The 19991-nt window shown below is 36.3% G+C and overlaps 1 protein-coding gene across 2 annotated transcripts in view; it reads left to right on the top strand.

Moving 5' to 3' along the window:
• The window catches only part of Pcmt (Protein-L-isoaspartate (D-aspartate) O-methyltransferase), a 111183-nt gene that overhangs the window by 13963 nt on the left and 77229 nt on the right, over positions 1-19991 (top strand). For both annotated transcript variants that reach the window (XM_090399716.1, XM_090399717.1), the window contains exon 2: positions 19508-19654. In XM_090399716.1, coding sequence (XP_090255842.1) covers positions 19534-19654 — 121 coding nt within the window. In that variant the 5' untranslated portion in view covers positions 19508-19533. The remainder of the gene's footprint in view (positions 1-19507; positions 19655-19991) is intronic.

Consider the following 19991-nt stretch of genomic DNA (forward strand, 5'->3'; position numbering starts at 1 on the left):
AGACATGTTAGTTATTTTTTTTAATTAGGTCCATCATAAATATGATTAGGAGAGGGGAAAGAGATTTATTAGCAAAATATAAATAACTAGCATCTAATAAACAACTGCTGTATACATTTGTAGCTCAGTAAATAACTATATAAAGGGCTTTTTCAATAAACTGTTGTTGATCAAGTAATTCTAGGTGTAGCTGGAAGTCGTGTTGGATGGAGCAATTAATCATTTTGTACAATTTGTTGTGTGTATTTATTTCTATTTTTTTATGTATATTTTACATTGTATTCTAAGAATGTTATTTTATTCACTAATGATTAGTGTACACTCTTTCATAGTAATATATATACATGAATAAGTTCTGATCATCAGAATTATCTACCTTTTTCAGAAATTCTACCTTCATCATGAGTTTATTTTTTGTTAGCAACTCTTATCTTATCAATCATAGCTATTCTGCAAATGCTAGTATTCTGTTAGAGATCAGCAGACAATCTTCTTCAAAAAAAAAAAAAAAGAGAAGAAGAAGATTAATTTTTAGTCACTACATCTATTCTTTCCAAAGACCAGAATGAAAATGTTTCTATATAGTTAAAATCGTCCCCTCCCCAACAGACACACCATACTGCAGATGCATTAAAACTTAAGTATTTTACTGTATCACTAAATACATTACAGAGGCATTTACAGTCCTTTATAATATATTTAGCAACAGTTAATGTAATTAGAGACATCTGGAATGAAAATGATTCTATATAATGAAAAACACTACCTTCTCCTCCCCCACACACAATGCTGCATACACACAAGCAAAGCAATTTTATTATAATACCAAACACAGCATCTAACTAAATACATTGTCTTCTTTCAAATTTTCAATGCAGAAAATACACGGTGACATATTTTTCTAATGCAGTCACTGGGTGCAGGAAGCAAATGACTTGTGTAAAGCAAATTTTCAGAAGTAAATAAAGTTTGATTCTTTAACGATACTTGTGACATAATGATTAGAAATATATACACGTTTACACAAGAATGTTTAATTTGCCGATTGTTTCGGTCTGAATATTACAGACCATCTTCAGTGGCTACATAGGAATAGTTTTAAAATAGTGACATCTGTGTAGGAGGAGAATCTTGGACCAAAGGATGTTGTGGCTTGTTTCTAATCCATGCTGAGCTAATCCAGATTTTTCGGGTTTGTTGTGTTGAATTGATGCTCTTGTATTTTTTTTCTATAGAATGTCCAGTTTGTTCAAAGTAGGAAAGATTACAGTTGCAAGGAACTTGATACACCAGGTAGAGACAAGGTTGAGCGTTTATCTTTAGATGAAGGAAAATGGGTGGATAATTTGTTAATAGGTGTATAAGTGGCTGCTAAATCATATTTCTTCAGAATTCTTGAAATTGGTTCTGAAATCCCAGAAATGTAAGGAATTGGAACTCGATGTATTGAATCTTTGCTGTTCTGTGTTTGATTGTAAGAATTGAAAAGATGTTCTGTACTCTTTTTGGAGAAGCCATTTAGTTTCATGTGATGTTTGATAGTCAAAAGTTCTTTCTGTAATAAATGAGAAGTTGAACAGTTAGTTTTGGCTCATCGGATTAAATATTTTATGATTCCTGTTTTTTGACAAGGATGATGAGCAGATTCTTTAAGAATATAATGACCAGTGAAAGTTGGTTTTCTGTAAACTGTTATTGTAAGAATATCTAAAGGTGAATGGATGAGAAGGATGTCTAAAAATGATAGCTTGTCTCTTTCAATCTCCATGGTAAACTTAATACGAGGATATAAGGAATTGATACTGCTTAAAAAGAAAGGTAAGGAGTCTTTGCTGTATGGCCTCACAACATCAATGTCGTCTATATATCTAACCCAAAAGGATGGTTGAGGGAATTTAGATGAGAACAGGACTTCTAGATGTTCTAAATAAAAGTTGGCAAGAGCAGGAGAGAGTGGACTTCCCATGACTGTTCCTTCCACTTGGTTGTAAAAGTTGTTTTGACATAAGAAATATCCAGAGTGCATTACAAAATCAAATAACTTTATAATATCTTGTGGGAAGATGTCAACAAATAATTCTAAAGTCTCTTTGAGAGGTACATTCGTATATAAAGATATTATAAAGTTATTTGATTTTGTAATGCACTCTGGATATTTCTTATGTCAAAACAAATTTTACAACCAAGTGGAAGGAACAGTCATGGGAAGTCCACTCTCTCCTGCTCTTGCCAACTTTTATTTAGAACATTTAGAAGAAGTCCTGTTCTCATCTATATTCCCTCAACCATCCTTTTGGGTTAGATATATAGACGACATCTTTGCTGTATGGCCTCACAACAAAGACTCCTTACCTTCCTTTTTAAGCAGTATCGATTCCTTACATCCTTGTATAAAGTTTACCATGGAGATTGAAAGAGATGACAAGTTATAATTTTTAGACGTCCTTCTCATCCATTCACCTTCAGATATTCTTACAACAACAGTTTACAGAAAACCAACTTTCACAGGTCATTATATTCTCAAAGAATCTGCTCATCATCCTTGTCAAAAAAACAGGAATCATAAAATGTTTAATCCGACGAGCCAAAACTAACTGTTCAACTTCTCATTTATTACAAAAAGAACTTTTGACTATCAAACATCACATGAAACTAAATGGCTTCTCCGAAAAGAGTACAGAACATCTTTTCAATTCTTACAATCAAACACAGAACAGCAAAGATTCACTACATCGAGTTCCAATTCCTTACGTTTCCTAGATTTCAGAACCAATTTCAAGAATTCTGAAGAAATATGATTTAACAGCCACTTATACACCTATTAACAAATTATCCATCCATTTTCCTTCATCTAAAGATAAACGCTCAACCTTGTCTCTACCTGGTGTGTATCAAGTTCCTTGCAACTGTAATCTTTCCTACTTTGGACAAACTGGACGTTCTATAGAAAAAAGAATTCAAGAGCATCAATTCAACACAACAAACCCGAGAAATCTGGATTAGCTCAGCATGGATTAGAAACAAGCCATAACATCCTTTGGTCCAAGATTCTCCTCCTACACAGAAATTGCTACAAATTTTAACGTTTATTTAAAGAAAGTGTGGAGGCCTTACTTCAACGTCCTAACTTGAATCATAATGACTGTATATCTATATCAAAAATTTGGGAAAGTTTAATCAGGATAACACATTTTTTTTTGTGTAAATTTCCTATATTAGTCTAATGTTATTTAAGATTATTATATGAATTTCTGAATTAATATCTTTAATTATGACTTTAAAAATGTTTACTCTTCTAATACTTAGTGATATCACATCACGCCGCTCGTTCTATGTGTGAATGATCAATTGTTCGTATTCCACCTTGTTTTTTAAAACTATTCCTATGTAGCCACTGAAGATGGTCTGTAATATTCAGACCGAAACATTTGGCAAATTAAACATTATTCTTGTGTAAACGTGTATATATTTCTAATCAAGAAGTAAATAAAAATTTATTATTATTATTATTATTACACCCTCCATTGAGTCAGCAGCCTCATTGTGGGAGGTTCACTCAACTGACAACATATTTATCATATAGAATCTTAAAATCCTTAAACCCCTTGCATTAACAAAACATTCTGGTAATGTGTTCCATTCACTGACAAATCTCCATGTAAAAAAATCTACTCCTCACCCCTCTTCACCACACTTTTGCATAACTTCCAGGATGGAAGTTATGCAAAAGGATTAATCTAATCGAATCCTCTCACTAACTTAAATGTCTATCATATCACCTCTCTTCCTCATATCCACCAAGCTCTGCAATCGACATTTCTTCAACCTCTCTCTATAGCCAGCATTACAAAGTCCCAATCCTGTCTTAGTTACTCGCCTCTGGACCCTTTCCAAATGTCTCCACACCACATTGAAAACCAGGTGAGTGCAAAGTCCAAGTGTGGCCTGACAAACGAGTGCCTTATACAGTGGCACAACCACTTCCTTATCCCCTATATCCCCTACATGTTAGAGTACTTCTTATCATAGCAGCACTATGATGTGCAGCCTTTGCAACATTAGCAATATGCCCTCTAAACTTCAGTCTACTGTCAACCATCACTCCCAAATCTTTAATCTCATCCAGTTCTTGCAGTATGGCACCATCAATATAGTACACAGCCTTATATTTCTGCACTCCAAAATGCAACACCTTGCACCTATTGATATTAAAACTACGACCCCACTCTTTTGTCAAATAAAAAGTCCATTCAATTCTTCCTGAAGGGAATTAACATCAGCATTGCTACTTAATTCTTCCCAACTTTGCATCATCAACTGAAGATCCCCAGTCAATCCACATGAAATATTGTTTACAAACGAGTTAAACAGCAGGAGCCCAAGAACAGAACCCTGAGGCATGCCACTGGTTACTTTCCTTTTTGGAGACACTGCTCGATCATACACAACCTGCTGGTATCGTTCAGAGAGCAATCTCTTATCCATCTAACCAATATACTATCTATTCCCATCCTCTGCAGCTTATACACCAATTTATCATATGATAATCTATCAAATGCTTTTGCAAAGTACAAGAATATCACTATCTAACGCAAGTAAATTACTAAAACAGGACCTACCCTTTACAAATCCATGATGACCATCATAAAGAATGCTATGTCCATTAACCCAATCCTCTATTCTATTCCTTACCAATCTCTTCAACACCTTGACGATAGTTATAGACTGACCTATAGTTGGAGACTTCCGTCCTAGAACCATGCTTGTGGAGTGGTACTATTTTACCTTCTTTCTACTCCTTAGCAACCCTCCAGCTACAAGATTCATTAAATAACCAAATCAAGGGCATTTACATCAGTATGATATATGCTGATACTCGTTCAATAATTCCACTATATCCTTTACAGCTGTTACTTTGCTGTCATGATAGTGAGATTAACACTATCCCCAGTGTTAATCTGCCATAATTATTCTTCCTCTTGCTTGGCGTGTTGCAGAAAAATTCCCTTGAGTTAACCTTGGCCTAACCAGCCAATCTCCTCTCATGCACCTTTCTTTTTTTACCATGCTCATCACCTTTCTATCCTGCACTTTATACTCTTCATGGATCCGATCACCACCAACTTTCTTGTACTACCTCCATAACATTTTCTTTTTCAGCACAGCTCGTTTAATTTCTCTTAACCCTTGATATGCAGTCGTACATTGCTTTTGTCAGATACTGCCTTGTGAGTTTCATGCATTGTATTATATTATATTGTATTACATTATATCATATGTATATATATATGCAACTGGAAATCGCCAAAAAAATAAATTGCAACTAACATGGCACATATATGAAAAATGTAAAAATGTGCCTGCCTGATGCAGAAATGATCTAATATACACTAAAATGAGTTCATGTGTGAAGTGAACAAACACCTATAAAAACACCACCCAGTGTGAATGTGTTAAAATGTAATTTCCTTGTTGCAGTTGCTTTGACTAATAAGATTTTTATGGAGTCTACTCATTGTCAGAAATCAAATCTGTCATCATCATCAAATTCCTAACATGTACCCTGAAGGGGTGTACAGGATATGATAGTACTACATGAAACAAACTTAAATCACCACTATCTTAACTTCCTATCTACAATTTTCCTCCAAATCAATCTGTTACCTGTCAAGACTCCAACATTATCAGATCTTATATTTCTATCTTCTAAGGCACTTTTTACTGTATCAATTCACCTTTATCTTGTCTTCCTCTGAATTTTTTCATGCAGATAACACTTGTTTTGCTAATATTTTCTTCCTATTCTGTTTAAGTGACCATACCACCTAAGATTAGCTCCGTTAAGACATTCCTGGATGCTAACAATTCAGGTTCTTTCCTAATATCCTCATTTTTTATTATGACATTTCCATTTATGTCATCTGTTCACGCTCCTAATCTTTCTCAGGACTCATATCTGCAGTTTCTAGTCTTTGGTGAAGTGTTTTATTTCTAATCCAGCTCTCAGATCCATAAATTAAAATTCTTACCATACTATACCATCTTTGTTGATTCTTTATTTGATTTACCATCTTGACTAAGAATCGTACCTAAGTAGCTGGAATGAATGTTTTACTTGTTCTATAAGTTTCTCCATTCACAATGCAGTTGGTATTTTCAGTGCTTCTGCCTGTTTTCATTGTCTTTGTCTTCTTATTGCTGACCTTCATAGCAAATCTGTTACAGCAGTTATTCAAATTAGTCAATGAATCTTGCAGACTTGTACTGGATTTATTTAAAAGTATAACATCATCCATATAAAGTAAAGATCTGAGATTAACATATCCAATTTTGATATCAGGTTTAATCCTGCTTTCATTCATAATGTGATCCACATAGATAATAAATAACAGAGGGAATAATGTACATCCTTGTCTGACACTAGATTTAATATCAAACCATCTTCCTGTACTTCAGTTCTAACTGCTGACTTACAACTCAGATAAAGACTAAGTATTGTTTGATATAATGCCTCATTGAAACCATATAACTATAGCATTTTGAATAGCTTTTCTCTTGGCACCTTGTCATATGTCTTTTCCAGATCTACAGAACTTAAATACAGATCTTTGTTATATTCCCATGATTTCTTAACTATCTGTCATAAAGTGAAAATCTGATCCTGACAACCTGACTTATTTGGCCTGAATCCAGCTTGTTCTTCACCAAGCTTCCCTTCCACAACTTCTCAACTGTTTCTCAAGTATAGTTGCATAAATCTTACCATAAACACTCAGTAGAGAAATACCCCTGTAATTCCCTATTCAGTTCATATTCAGTTTATTTGTCTTTTTTTATATATGGGCACTATGAGAGCTCTACTCCAATCATCTGGAATTCACTCCTCTGTCTAGGCCTTCTGAACTATGCAGTGCAGCCACTGTAAGACTTATACCTCCATGCATTTCTGCTCGAATATCATCTACTCCAGTTGCCTTTCCACATTTGAAGTTTTTCATGGCTTTTTCTACTTCAAGTACGGATATGTATTCCTGATTGCATGGCTGTTGAGTGTTTTTACCACTGTGCAGCCACTGATTGTTTCATTTAGCAATTTTTCGAAGTAATTACTCCATACATCAAGGATATCTTTTTCTCCAGTTTCATGTCACCTTTTATCATCTCTAATTCCTTTTACAGCACTCTTTCCTCCATTTCTGAGCTTTTTCAACAACCTCCAGAATATCTTGCCACCTTCTTGATGATTATTTTCTATGTTCTTACCAAAGTGTTCCCATTACTTTTATTTAGCTAGTTTTACACAGTGTTTAACTTTCTTACATTTGTCTTTGTATTCTCTAAGAGCAAAGCTGATTTATTTGCCAGGAACTTTTGATATGCTTTCTTCTTTTCCTTCACTACCTCTTTAACTTCCTGTGTCCGCTATGGAGTTCTGATTTTTCTATCCCTGCAGACAACCTCATGACATGCCTCTCTGGCTGAATCAATGTTTTTTCAGGATTTGCCACCGATTCTTCAAGCTTTGGTTCCTGTTCTCAAGCTCTTTCACTTTTTCTTGAATAGTGTTTGTGTATTGTAGTCTACAGTTCACATCTGACAGCTGCTCAACTTTTATTTGCTTTAAAACTTTCTTACATGTTCTTCTTTTCAATATGAAATTCAATTTTATCCTGCTCAAGACTAAATGGTGATCACTTCCAATTTCAGATCCTCTGTACACTCTAGTGTCCTGCACCAGTGAGAAAACATCACTATCAACAATAACATAGTCAATGAGACTGAGACTTTTTATTCCTTGCCTTTTCTCTCCATGTGAATTTATGCACATTTTTAAGTTGGAACATGGTGTTAGTAATAATCAGTCCATATCCTGAGCAGAAATCAAACAGGTATTTGCCATTATTATTAGCTTTGCTCTTTTCTCCAAATTTTCCCAAAATATTTTTGTATGTCTGAGAATCATTTCGTACTCTTCTATTTAGATCCCCAAAAGGGACCAACTTCTCCATTTTCATTGTATCAGTTGCTTTCTCAAGCCTCAAAAAATTCATCCACTTCTACCTTAGTAGAACCTTCTGTGGGACCACAGGCACAAATGTCTCATTGTTCAGTTTCCCATTGATATTTGCCCACATCACTCTACTTGATATTGCCTGCCATTCAAGATTAGTCTTGTATTTAGTTTTTGAATACTATAGCTATTCCTGCTTTTCCTGATTGTCATTGTCTGAATATAATATTTTGTTCATGACTTATTTTTCACAGTATTAACAACACCACAAACACTTTTAACAACAAAGATGTTTTATTAACGCTTATATTTCGCTGATTTTCAACTCGGCATCATCAGAGCACAACACACATGTAAACGCGACAGTGAGTGAGTGAAACAATATAATTGCAAAAGACAAAAGATCTAAAGTCCTATTTTTGGTGCCCTCTAACGAAGGAAAAAAAAAAAAAAAAAAAAAAAAAACAGCAGTTATCCAGGAGTTTTTCTTAGGATAACCGTCTCCCAAATTTTTGGCAAATTAATGCAACCATATTTGTTAAGGTTGGGAGAATTCTTCAAAGCCATTGCTGACTCAAAAAATAATCTTTCAGATCTATAACGACTCCTAAATAGCACATTCGTTTTCCTCCATCTAATCCTGTGTGAAGGAGTGTCCAAAGCGTGGTCTGCCAGTCCCGACTTGCCATAGCAATAGTAGCGAATGTATCTTTCATGTTCTTCCAGGCGGATGTTCACTGATCTTCCTGTTTCCCCATAATAGGCCAAATCACAGTCACACGGAACTTCATACACTCCTGGGTGTGCTAAAGGGTGAAGTTTATCCTTAAGCGAGCGGATCAGAGTTGCCAGCTTGACATGAGGTTTGATCATGATCCTTAACATGATCTGCTTGCCTAAGAATAAACTTCACCCTTTAGCACACCCAGGAGTGTATGAAGTTCCGTGTGACTGTGATTTGGTCTATTATGGGCAAACAGGAAGATCAGTGAACATCCGCCTGGAAGAACATGAAAGATACATTCGCTACTATTACTATGGCAAGTTGGGACTGGCAGACCACGCTTTGGACACTCCTTCACACAGGATTAGATGGAGGAAAACGAATGTGCTATTTAGGAGTCATTATAGATCTGAAAATTATTTTTTGAGTCAGCAATGGCTTTGAAGAATTCTCCCAACCTTAACAAATATGGTTGCATTAATTTGCCAAAAATTTGGGAGACGGTTATCCTAAGAAAAACTCCTGGATAACTGCTGTGTTTTTTTTTTTTTTTTTCCTTTGTTAGAGGGCGCCAAAAATAGGACTTTAGATCTTTTGTCTTTTGCAATTATATTGTTTCACTCACTCACTGTCGCGTTTACATGTGTGTTGTGCTCTGATGATGCTGAGTTGAAAATCAGCGAAATATAAGCATTAATAAAACATCTTTGTTGTTAAAAGTGTTTGTGGTGTTGTTAATACCGTGAAAATAAGTCATGAATAACCATCAACACCTAAGCTTATCTGTTAGATATAATATTTTGTGTTTACTGCTCAGAAAGATCTCACCAGTTTTTGTCTTTTGTTTCGGTCACCCCTATTATGTCAATCTGGTACTTATCCAATTTATCAGCCAGCTCCATTTCTTTACCATTCAGGCTTTTTATGTTGATAGTACCGATCTTGAACTCTGGTGATGTTGAGTGGGGTGTGTTTCAGGATTTTTTCCTATAGCTCACCTTTTGCTGTTCACCCTGGTTCCCCTGGCAAAAACAACAGGGGCATTGTTTAACTGGGCGATGTCCCAGCTGGCATGAAATTCTGTCATGTTGTACCATCATTTTATATTGTGGTTATGCCAGTAAGAATACAATTTGGTTGACCAGATTGCCAACCCATTCTTGTTTGTTCACTATTCAGGTAGATACTTAACAAGGTGCACCATGAGAAGGTATGGATTGGACATTAGATCAGAAGCCCTGGTTGGTTTTCTGCATTCCTTTAGGCTGTGTGGAGGTCTCTTCAGTTATACAGCTTTGACCCTTAAGCACCTCAATGCAACTTATGTTAGAATAAATATTGAGTCTACTCCTGAACATATTTAAACTATTAGTTGCACATCAGTTTGATCAACATAATATTGATCAAACTATTGTGCATACTCAAGAGAGTCAGAAAATTACTTTTCTCTTTACTGATTCTATACATACATTGCTTCCTGTAGTGCAGTTTTAACAATGACACACCATATGCTCATTGGTTGGAAAGAAGTTCAAATTCTGTCTTAGATTCTTAGGCACTTCCTTCCTTTGAATTAGTTGGTTTTATATGGAGAAGCTAGTATGCCATGTTTAAGGAAACATGGTATACTAGCCTTACAGCCTTGATATCCTCAGCTGCGATTCCAACCAACATCAAAGCAAATGTTTATTTCAAGTTTTATTATGTTTTTACTCTGTCCTCCACCACCCCATCTGCTCATCTGTCTTTGCCTTTCCAAATGGCAAAAAAATCACATGAACCTAAAAAAGATATTTTTTTCCCTTTACTACAGAACTAGTAATGATAGTTCTGCCTATATGTGCTGTGCATGGATTTGATTACTTGGTTTTCGAAGAGATGAAAACTCTTTGGAAAGGATTCTATAATGAGATATAGTGAGATCTTTGGGATGGTGGTCATGAGGATAAATGGAGAGGAGACCATCTGCAAAGCATAATGGATAGGTTGGTTGGTTTATAGTTTATTTGGCACAAAAACTACAAAGGTCATACTGTGCCATACTAAAGGTTACAACATTAGCATTTAAAGAAAATTGTAAACAATATGTCTGTACAAGAATCTAGTTTCACAAAACAGCATCTCTAGGTAAACAGAACTGCTGCAGAGGACACAGCAACACACAAGGTCAGAGGTTATTACAATAGTGCAAAAATAGTTAACAACATAAGTTAATACATAATATATGAAACACTAAGCCAAGGAATGCAGTATCTACATATAAGTAAAATTATAATAGATGCCTTTATAGCAGTACAAAAATAGGCAAAAAGGGATTATTATACAATATGCATGGATGAAAATTAAATTTAGCAATGCACTAGAAACAGAATTTAGAATACATATAAACAGAATTACTAGAAAGTACAAATGTATGTTAAGTGATGCAGTATCTACATATAAACAAAATTACTGCGAAGGTTTCAGCAGTACATAAATAGATAACTATAGGTTAACATATTATTATTATTATTATTATTAAACAAGACCTCATGGAGTCAAAGACTCATCTAGGAGGTCCTTTTATCTCACACACATCTCATCATACCGGGTCTTAAACACATTCAAACTCCTTGCAGACACCACACTCTCAGGCAAGGCATTCCAATCATTCACAACTCTGCACGAAAAAAACCTGCCTCTCACTCCCCTACTCACACCCTCTTTATACAGTTTCCAGGCATGACCTCTGGTTCTCCCCTGATCTCCCACTATTCTCTGTAGAACTTCTCCACCATTGATCCTATAACAACCCCTTACCAACTTGTAGGTCTCTATCATATCTCCCCTCTTCCTTCTCTCCACTAGACTCTGCAAATTACATCTTTTCAATCTTTCCTCATACTCGACATTCCAGAGGTCAGAAACTACCTTAGTCAGTCGCCTTTGGACCCTTTCCAACATCTCTTCATCCTTCTGAAAACCAGGTGACCAAATCTGGGCACAATAGTCCATGTGTGGCCTAATCAAAGCCTTATACAATGGAACAAGAATCTCCCTACTTCTACACGTCAGTGTCCTCCTCATCATTCCCAGAAGTCTTTGTGTTGTCTTCACAATTTTGGCGATGTGTCCCCTAAATTTTAGATCCTTATCCACTATCACTCCCAGATCTCTTATTTCCTCTACTTCCAACAATATATTCTCACCAAGCATAAATTCTGCATCCCATCTTTGTTTTCCAAATTTTAAAACCTTACATTTTGCAACATTGAACTCACATCCCCATTTGCTTGCCCAACCACTCAATTTATTCAAGTCTTCTTGCAAGGCCACAACATCTTCACTACTCTTTATGGTTCGTCCCAACTTTGCATCATCTGCAAACAACTGAATATCTCCATCCAAATCTTTGCCAATATCATTAATATACAAGTTAAATAGTAATGGCCCTAAAACAGATCCCTGAGGCACTCCACTAGTGACTTTCCTTTTCCTGGATATTGCACCCCCATACACAACTTGTTGATACCTATCAGATAGCCAGTCTCCAATCCAATGCACTAATCTAATATCCAACCCCATCTGCTCTAGTTTGACTGTCAACTTATCATGAGGTACTCTATCAAAAGCTTTTGCAAAATCCAAATATATTACTGTGTATCCTTCTCCTCTGTCCAAGGAAGCAGTCACTTTATTGTAATAAGTAAGTAGATTACTAAAACACGACCTCCCTTTAGCAAATCCATGCTGTCCAACATATGTGTATACAAAACAAGTCAAGGAAAGCAGTGTCTACATCTAGTAAGATTACAACAAACATTATTATACTAATACTTAGAGTCAGAAAGGAATTATTATACAGCATTTATGCAAAAAATTTAAGTTTAGCATAATGGTATTTACATATTAACAAAATTACAGCAGGGTGATGCAAATATACAAGATCAAGGCCCATGGTAATACATAATTGATCAGATTTTACCTAATGAATAATATATATGTATAAAAGTTAAGCAAAAAAAAAGTATTTACATATAACAAATTTACAGTCAAATGTGTGTACAAATTAATTCTTTCTAAAAAATTAAAAACATCATGCAATTTGCCTGAGTCTGCTAGCATTTCCCTGAGTGTATATGGCTTGGTTAGATAGGTGAAAATTTCATTCCTCTCTCGTGCAAATTTTTGACAATCTACCAGAATATGATGAATAGTGAGATGTGTGTTGCATTTTTCACATATGGGAGGGTCATCAGCTCTCAGTAAATGAGAATGGGTAAGGTGACTGTGATCTATGTGGAGCCTAGCAAGGACAACCTCCTCCCTTCTCTTTGTACGTTGACTAGAATGCCAGTGTTTAATTTCAGGTTTAATGTTATATAATTTGTTTGTTGATGTTTCTTGCCATGTTAACTCCCACTGAGCAATTAGCGTTGATCTTATAAGTTGTCTGTAGTCTGTATATGGAACTGCCAAATAGTATGTGGAGAAGGTATGGACTGATTTAGCAGCTGCATCTGCAGCCTCATTTCCTTTGATTCTGATGTGGCTGGGAATCCAGCAGAACTGAACATCGAAATTAAGGATTTTCATTTTGTGAATCAGGTGTAGCACTTCATAAAGTACTGGATGAGGATTATACATAGGAGAGGAGATAGCCTATAAAGAACTCAATGAGTCTGTGTAAATTATACACTTTTGGTAGCATTTTTCTTTTATATGCACAAGTGCAAGCTGAATGGCATGTAACTCTGCTGTATAATTACTGCAGTCTGGTGGGATCTGATTTGAGATAATAATGTCAGGAAACACAGCAGCACAGCCAACAGAGGTGTTAGTTCTTGAACCATCGGTATAGATGGGTAAGAAATCAGCATGTGCTGCTCTGTGTGCATTAAACAATTGCAGGTAAATGGATGGGGAGGTATAAGATTTCTGTAGTTGACGAAGTGAGAGGTTGCAGGATGGTGTGCAAACCTGCCATGGAGGAATGCTAGCTAATGTTGTCAACATTTATACTAACAGCTTGTACAGTTTCTTTAATACACATACCAAAAGGATGTATAGCAGTTTGATGTGTGTGATATTGAGCTTCCCAATGCAGAGAGAAGATCTATTCCATGTAGGGTGATCTGGGAGAGATTTTATTTTTAGGCCATAATTAAGAGACAACTTTGATTTTTTAACGATACTTGTGACATAATGATTAGAAATATATACACTTTAGCACAAGAATAATGTTTAATTTGCCAAATATTTTGGTCTGAATATTTAAAAAAAAAAAAAAATTATTTTATTTTATTTATTTTAATTTTTTTAAAAAAAACTATTCCTATATAGCCACTGAAGATGGTCTGTACTATTCAGACTGAAATATTTGGCAAATTAAACATTATTCTTGTGCTAACGTGTATATATTTCTAAGAGACAACTGTTTCCGTCGAAGTGATAGAGCTGGTTCATTTGCTTCTACATAGAGACGTGGAGTGGGTGAGGTGCGAAAGGCACCAGTAGCTATCCATATACCCTGATGATGGATGGAATCCAACCATCGTAGGTTACTCTGTCTTGCCGAACCATAGACTTGGGACCCATAATCCAGCTTTGAACCTATAAGTGCACAATAAAGATGGAGCAATGAAGCTCGATCAGCACCCCACCCAGTAGAGGATAGAGTGCGAAGGAGGTTCAAAGTTCTTTTGCACTTTTCTCTTAGTTGACGAATGTGTGCTAGAAATGTGAGTTTTCTGTCAAAGATGAGTCCCAAGAACTTGGTTTCTGTAGTTACTGGAATAACAGTAGGTCCCATTCTTAGTTCAGAATTTCGACAGAAGTGCACACAGATACTTTTTTCTGTTGAAAACCTAAACCCATTATTAAGAGCCCACAGAGAGACATGATCAATTTCTTGCTGAAGTTGTCTTTCAATTACCCTCATGTTACGTGAGTGACAGTAAATTGTGAAGTCATCAACATATAGAGCATTGTCTACAGTGGGAAGAAGCTGTTCAATAATTGAGTTGATTTTAATAGCAAAAAGGGTTACACTTAAGATAGAGCCTTGGAGAACACCTTGTTCTTGAAGATATAGTCAAGATAGCTTACTTCCCACTCTGACTTGGAAAATTCGCCTGGACAGAAAGTTTTTAATAAATATAGGGAAGTGTCCTTTGTGACCTAGGTTATAGAGGTCTTTTAATATGCCATATCTCCAGGTTGTGTCATAAGCTTTTTCCATGTCAAAAAAAACTGAGACAAGATGTTATCGCTTCAGAAATGCATCTCTTATACAAGTTTCTAACTGAACTAAATGGTCTAAAGTTGATCGATGTCTATGGAAACCACATTGTGTATTGGAAAAAAGACTGTTGCTTTCTAAATACCAGAGAAGTCTGGCATTAACCATTTTCTCTAGTATCTTACAAAGACAGCTGGTCAGAGCAATGGGTCAATAATTATTTGCTTATGTTGGATCTTTTCCTGGTTTTGGGATAGCAATGACAATTGACTTATGCCAAGAATTTGGAAACTCTTCCTCTGCAAGTAGTATTCTATTGTATAATAAGAGAAGAAGATCGAGGGTGAGATTGTAGGAGAGCTCTTTTTAATTCCTCCTTGACAAATGGCTGATTATATGGCTGAAGAATGCTGGTAGAAAAATTAAGCCTTTGTTTCTCTTGCTGCTCTTTCAGTATGATTAAAAATTCCAGAGAATATGAAGCTTTTGCTGAGATTTTAGCAAAAGTTTCTCCCAAAGTATCTGCAATAGCTTTGGGATCAGCAAGAACATTTCCCTTATAGTCTAAGGTGGACAAACAATGTGTACTATATCTGCCTTTCATTTTCCGGATTTTATCTCATACAATTTTTGGACTGGTCATTTGGTTAATTGATGTAGTAAATTGGATCCATGGTTGTTTTTGACTGAAGTCTTACAAAACATGCTTTGGCTCGAGCACGCTTGAAAGTTATTAAATTTGATGTGGTGGGGTATCTACGAAATATGCTCCATGCTCTGTGTTGATCTTTTATGGTTGCCTGACATTCTGGGTTCCACCAAGGCTTTGGATAGACTGGAAAGATGATGTTTTTGGGATGAAGGTTGTTGCTGCCTGGACAATGATGCATTCTGTTATATATTTTACAGCTTCATTGATAGGTGTTTGACTGATGGCATCAGCATTAAATTTTGCAAGATGAGAGAAAGTGTTCCAGTCAACCTGGTCCATTTTCCATATAGGTATCCGTGTGGGTGAACATGGTTCCTGTGAAGACATTGTACAAAGAACAGGAAAGTGATCACTTCCATATATGTTCTCTTCAACGTCCCACATGAGCAGTGGAAGAATGGAAGGGGAACAGATTGTAAGATCAATTGCAATATGAGCGGGTAGGCATATGGAAGAAAGTATTGAGTTTATTATTTAGAAGGGAAAGGTTATTATTATCAAGAATTTTTTTCAATGATTTGACCTCATCTATTAGTGTTGGCACTACCCCCATAGAGTATTGTGACCGTTGAAGTCACCCATCAAAAGTATGGTTTCAGGCAGTTGCGAGATAAGGTTATCAAGATCAATTTCATTTAACTCAGCATTTAGTGGTAAATAAATTGATTATACTGTAATAAGGAATCCCACAGAGAAGCGAATCGCTACTGCTTCCAGAGAAGTATTAAGTTGGACCTGATGGAAAGGAGTATGACTGCCCACTAGGATAGCTGCTCATCCATGAGCAGGACCATCTCCAGTTCTATCCTTACGTACAACAGTGAAATTCCTAAAGGTATGGTCCTCATTGGGTCTTAAGTAAGTTTCCTGTAGACAGAAACAGAAAGGTTTGTGTTTCTGCAACAACATCTTGATATTGTCAATATTCTGGCGGATCCCACAACAATTCAATTGTAAAAATTTTCTTATTGTTTTGATTTTATTGACTTGTCTGGTTTTCGAGAGGTTGAGGGCTTACCTTTGTCAGATTTATATTTATCCACTGTTTTAGGGAAGTATGGACAGCCAGTGTCCATCTCTTCCTCTGGTAGAGTGTTCAAAACATCAAATGTGTTAGGGTCAGTTGATATACTTAGTTTGCTTTCAGTGGGTATCGAGGTATCCATTTTTTTCTGTGCGAGTGCCTGGTGTTTTATCTTTGAGTGAAGATAAATTTATAGATAAAATTATCCACCATAATTTTTTTCGCAGATGAATTTTCATTGAATGGGACCATTTTTGAAGTTGTCTCTGGAGTAAGGCCATAGGTCTTGTGAGTAATGCGCTCAACAGAGAAGCACTTGCCATCATAAAGTTCAGGTATGGTGGAATAGACATACATGTTTGAGTTGTTGTTGGCATTTTTTTAATTGTTACTTTTTCAGCATAAGAGGATTGTAGAATTTCTTTTTGCATCTTGATAGGTTATGTTTTGTTTTGTTTTAATTTTTTGTATCTGTTTTTCATCTTTCCATTTCTGCCATGCACAAGAGTATGCTGGATAATCTCCCTGGCAGTTGACACATTTAGCTTTTTTTTCACAGCAAGATTTATTTTCACGTTCTTTACTACCACATCGGGCACAGGTAGTAGAACCACGACAGGCAGTTTGGGTATGTCCATATCTTTGACATTTAAAGCATCTCAGCAGGTTAGGGATGTACATTCTAACAGGACAGCTGAGATACCCTGCTTTTACAGATGTCGGAGGTCTAGGTGTATCAAAAGTAAGGATGATGTTCTTGGTTGAGACCAGGCGACCATCCCTGCATATCAGGATGCACCTCACATCTGTCACTCCTTGATCTTTAAGCTCTGAACATATCTCCTATCAGGAACATCAAGGAGATCCCATTCTGATATCACTCCTCTACTGGAATTGAGTGTTCTGTGAAGTGTTACTGCAATTTGTATTCCACCCATTGTCGTAGTTTCTCAGAATGTTGTTTGCACATTGTTTCCATGAGGATATCACTAGAACACAATTTCTTGACAGTTTTGGGAGATCCTGCCAGTCCTAAACCTTTTTGGATAAAGAAGGGTGACATTTTCCCAATTGGTTTTTCACCTGTTGCATGAATGATTAAAAAGGTTAGTACATTTATATTAGTATCCGATATCTTTTGTTTCTTCTGTTTCCATATGCTGTGTCTATGTTATCAGTACTTGGTTGGGACTTTGTTAGGGTCCCTGAAACATTTGAGGATGAAGAATTCATATTTAAAGAATTTTTAATTTGGCGCCAGAGCTCCCCACCCACCACGATGCCCACTACCTGGCAAGCAAAGACTGCGCTCAGGAGTGGAACTCCAGGGCTACCCTGGATGCTATACCGGCACTGCAGCAGGTCTAGGATCCCGACTCCGGACCGTGAGAGACTTGCTGCAATACCGTTGACCCTTGCAGGCAAGCTCACTAGCCGATTAATCCTGGCTGGGCCATCCAGGACCATCCATCTTGTCGAAGCAGGGGCCAAATTAGTGCAAGACTACCAGGATCCCTCTTTCCGGATGTCCACGGGTCACGCTGCATGGCAAACACGGCAGCAGGGCGTTAGATCCCGGTGATGGTGGTCTGGAAAAAGGATAGTGAAAAAGATTCAGGAGAAGTAGAGCAAAGAAAAAGAGGAAGAATGAAAAGGGCCAGTACCATCAGTGGGAGGTCCCCTCCACCACAAACAGGTGCCCCACATGGAGGGGAGTGGATAGGAGTAGGACGGGTGATATGATTGAATCATTTGATTAAATATATAATCGATGAGGGATTTATACCAGATTAATGCAGAAGAAATTTTTTTATAGAGTGAAGAGTGTGAGAAGCGTTTTTTTTTTTATTTTTTTATTTTTACTTGGATAGCAGTCAATGAGTAGAATTCATTGCCCGAAAGTGTGGTGATTGTGGAAACAGTAAGTGATGTTAGGGCATGTATGAGCATTGTGTTGATAGTGAGAGCCTCCTATAATGACTTTTGACTCCATGAAGGTCTGGTAATAATGATAAAATCTGAAGTTTCTAATATGCAATGGATTAAGTGCCTCTGCTATAATATGCATAACAGAACCTCTGTAGCTCAGTCAGTATAGATGAAGCCCTTTGGTCAGAAAGACCTTGGTTCAATTCCCTTCCAAGATGTGAGGAATCTTTACAGCATCTACCAACAATGATGGATTCTGTATAGAATCCGCTGCTGTTTGACGACAACTATTCAAATGTTATACATATTATAGCTTATTCTTCTTCTTCTTCCTCTTGTGCCCTATCCCATCTATTTAGGGTTGGCCTTTTATATGATGTGACTTTACGCATGCGATCCCAACTGACTTGTCGTGGAGCCTGATGGGGGGGGGGGGGGGGCAGTTTGCCCTCAAATCATGCAAACTGCCAAAAAAATACCTCCCCCCCACCCAACATCGGGCTCTTCGACAAGCTGGTTGGTGTGCACATAATAAGGCTGACCCCCAAATAGATGGGATAAAGCACAAGAGGAAGAAGAAGCTATAATATGTATAACATTTGAATAGTAGTTGTCATCAAACAGCAGTGGATTCCTCACAGGATTCATCATTGTTGGTAGATGCTGTAAAGAAAGTGAATAAACTGTCAGACTTATTCTGATCAATTCCTGTATATTGTTATAAGCCAGATATTAATGAGTTACTACAGTTAAATTAAATTAAACCTTTAATGAACTATAAATTTGATTCTGTAATAATACTTATAAAAAAGTTATTTGGTGAAAATACAGAACTTAATTCATTTTTTTTTTAAAATCTGTATTCATCATTTTTTTTTCTGCTTCAGATATGTCATCTCTAGCGATAATGTAGATGAACTGGCTGACCAAGGCAATTGTTGTTGTTATTCAGTTAATGTGCTTTAATCGATATCTTCACATGGCGTGGAGATCACATGGAAAAAATAATACGGACATGGTCCAGAATCTAAGAAGTAAGTATTCCTAATTTTCTTGATCATAATTGTTATAATTCACCAATAAATAAACATTACTGGAACATTTGGAGAACCAGGTAAAGTAATGATAAAACTGAGTGGTTTTCTCTATTTAGCAAATAAAAAAAAATGAATTTTTTTGTGTAATCAAAGGATATGTATAAGTAAATTAGTTGACAAGATGTCATTAAATTATTAATGAATTATTTTCTTGCAAATGAAAATGAACAAATGTGTAAAATTTAGACTAGAAAATGACAGTAAAGGAAATTGAAATCCAAGGAAGTTCTTCTACATCGTAAGCAAGAAGAGGAATGATTTTGGAAAAGTGGTG

The sequence above is a fragment of the Typopeltis vanoorti genome, chromosome 10 (genome assembly GCF_054136105.1).
Source record: "Typopeltis vanoorti isolate ZY-2024b chromosome 10, IOZ_Tvanoo_1.0, whole genome shotgun sequence".
Classification (NCBI taxonomy): domain Eukaryota; kingdom Metazoa; phylum Arthropoda; class Arachnida; order Uropygi; family Thelyphonidae; genus Typopeltis; species Typopeltis vanoorti.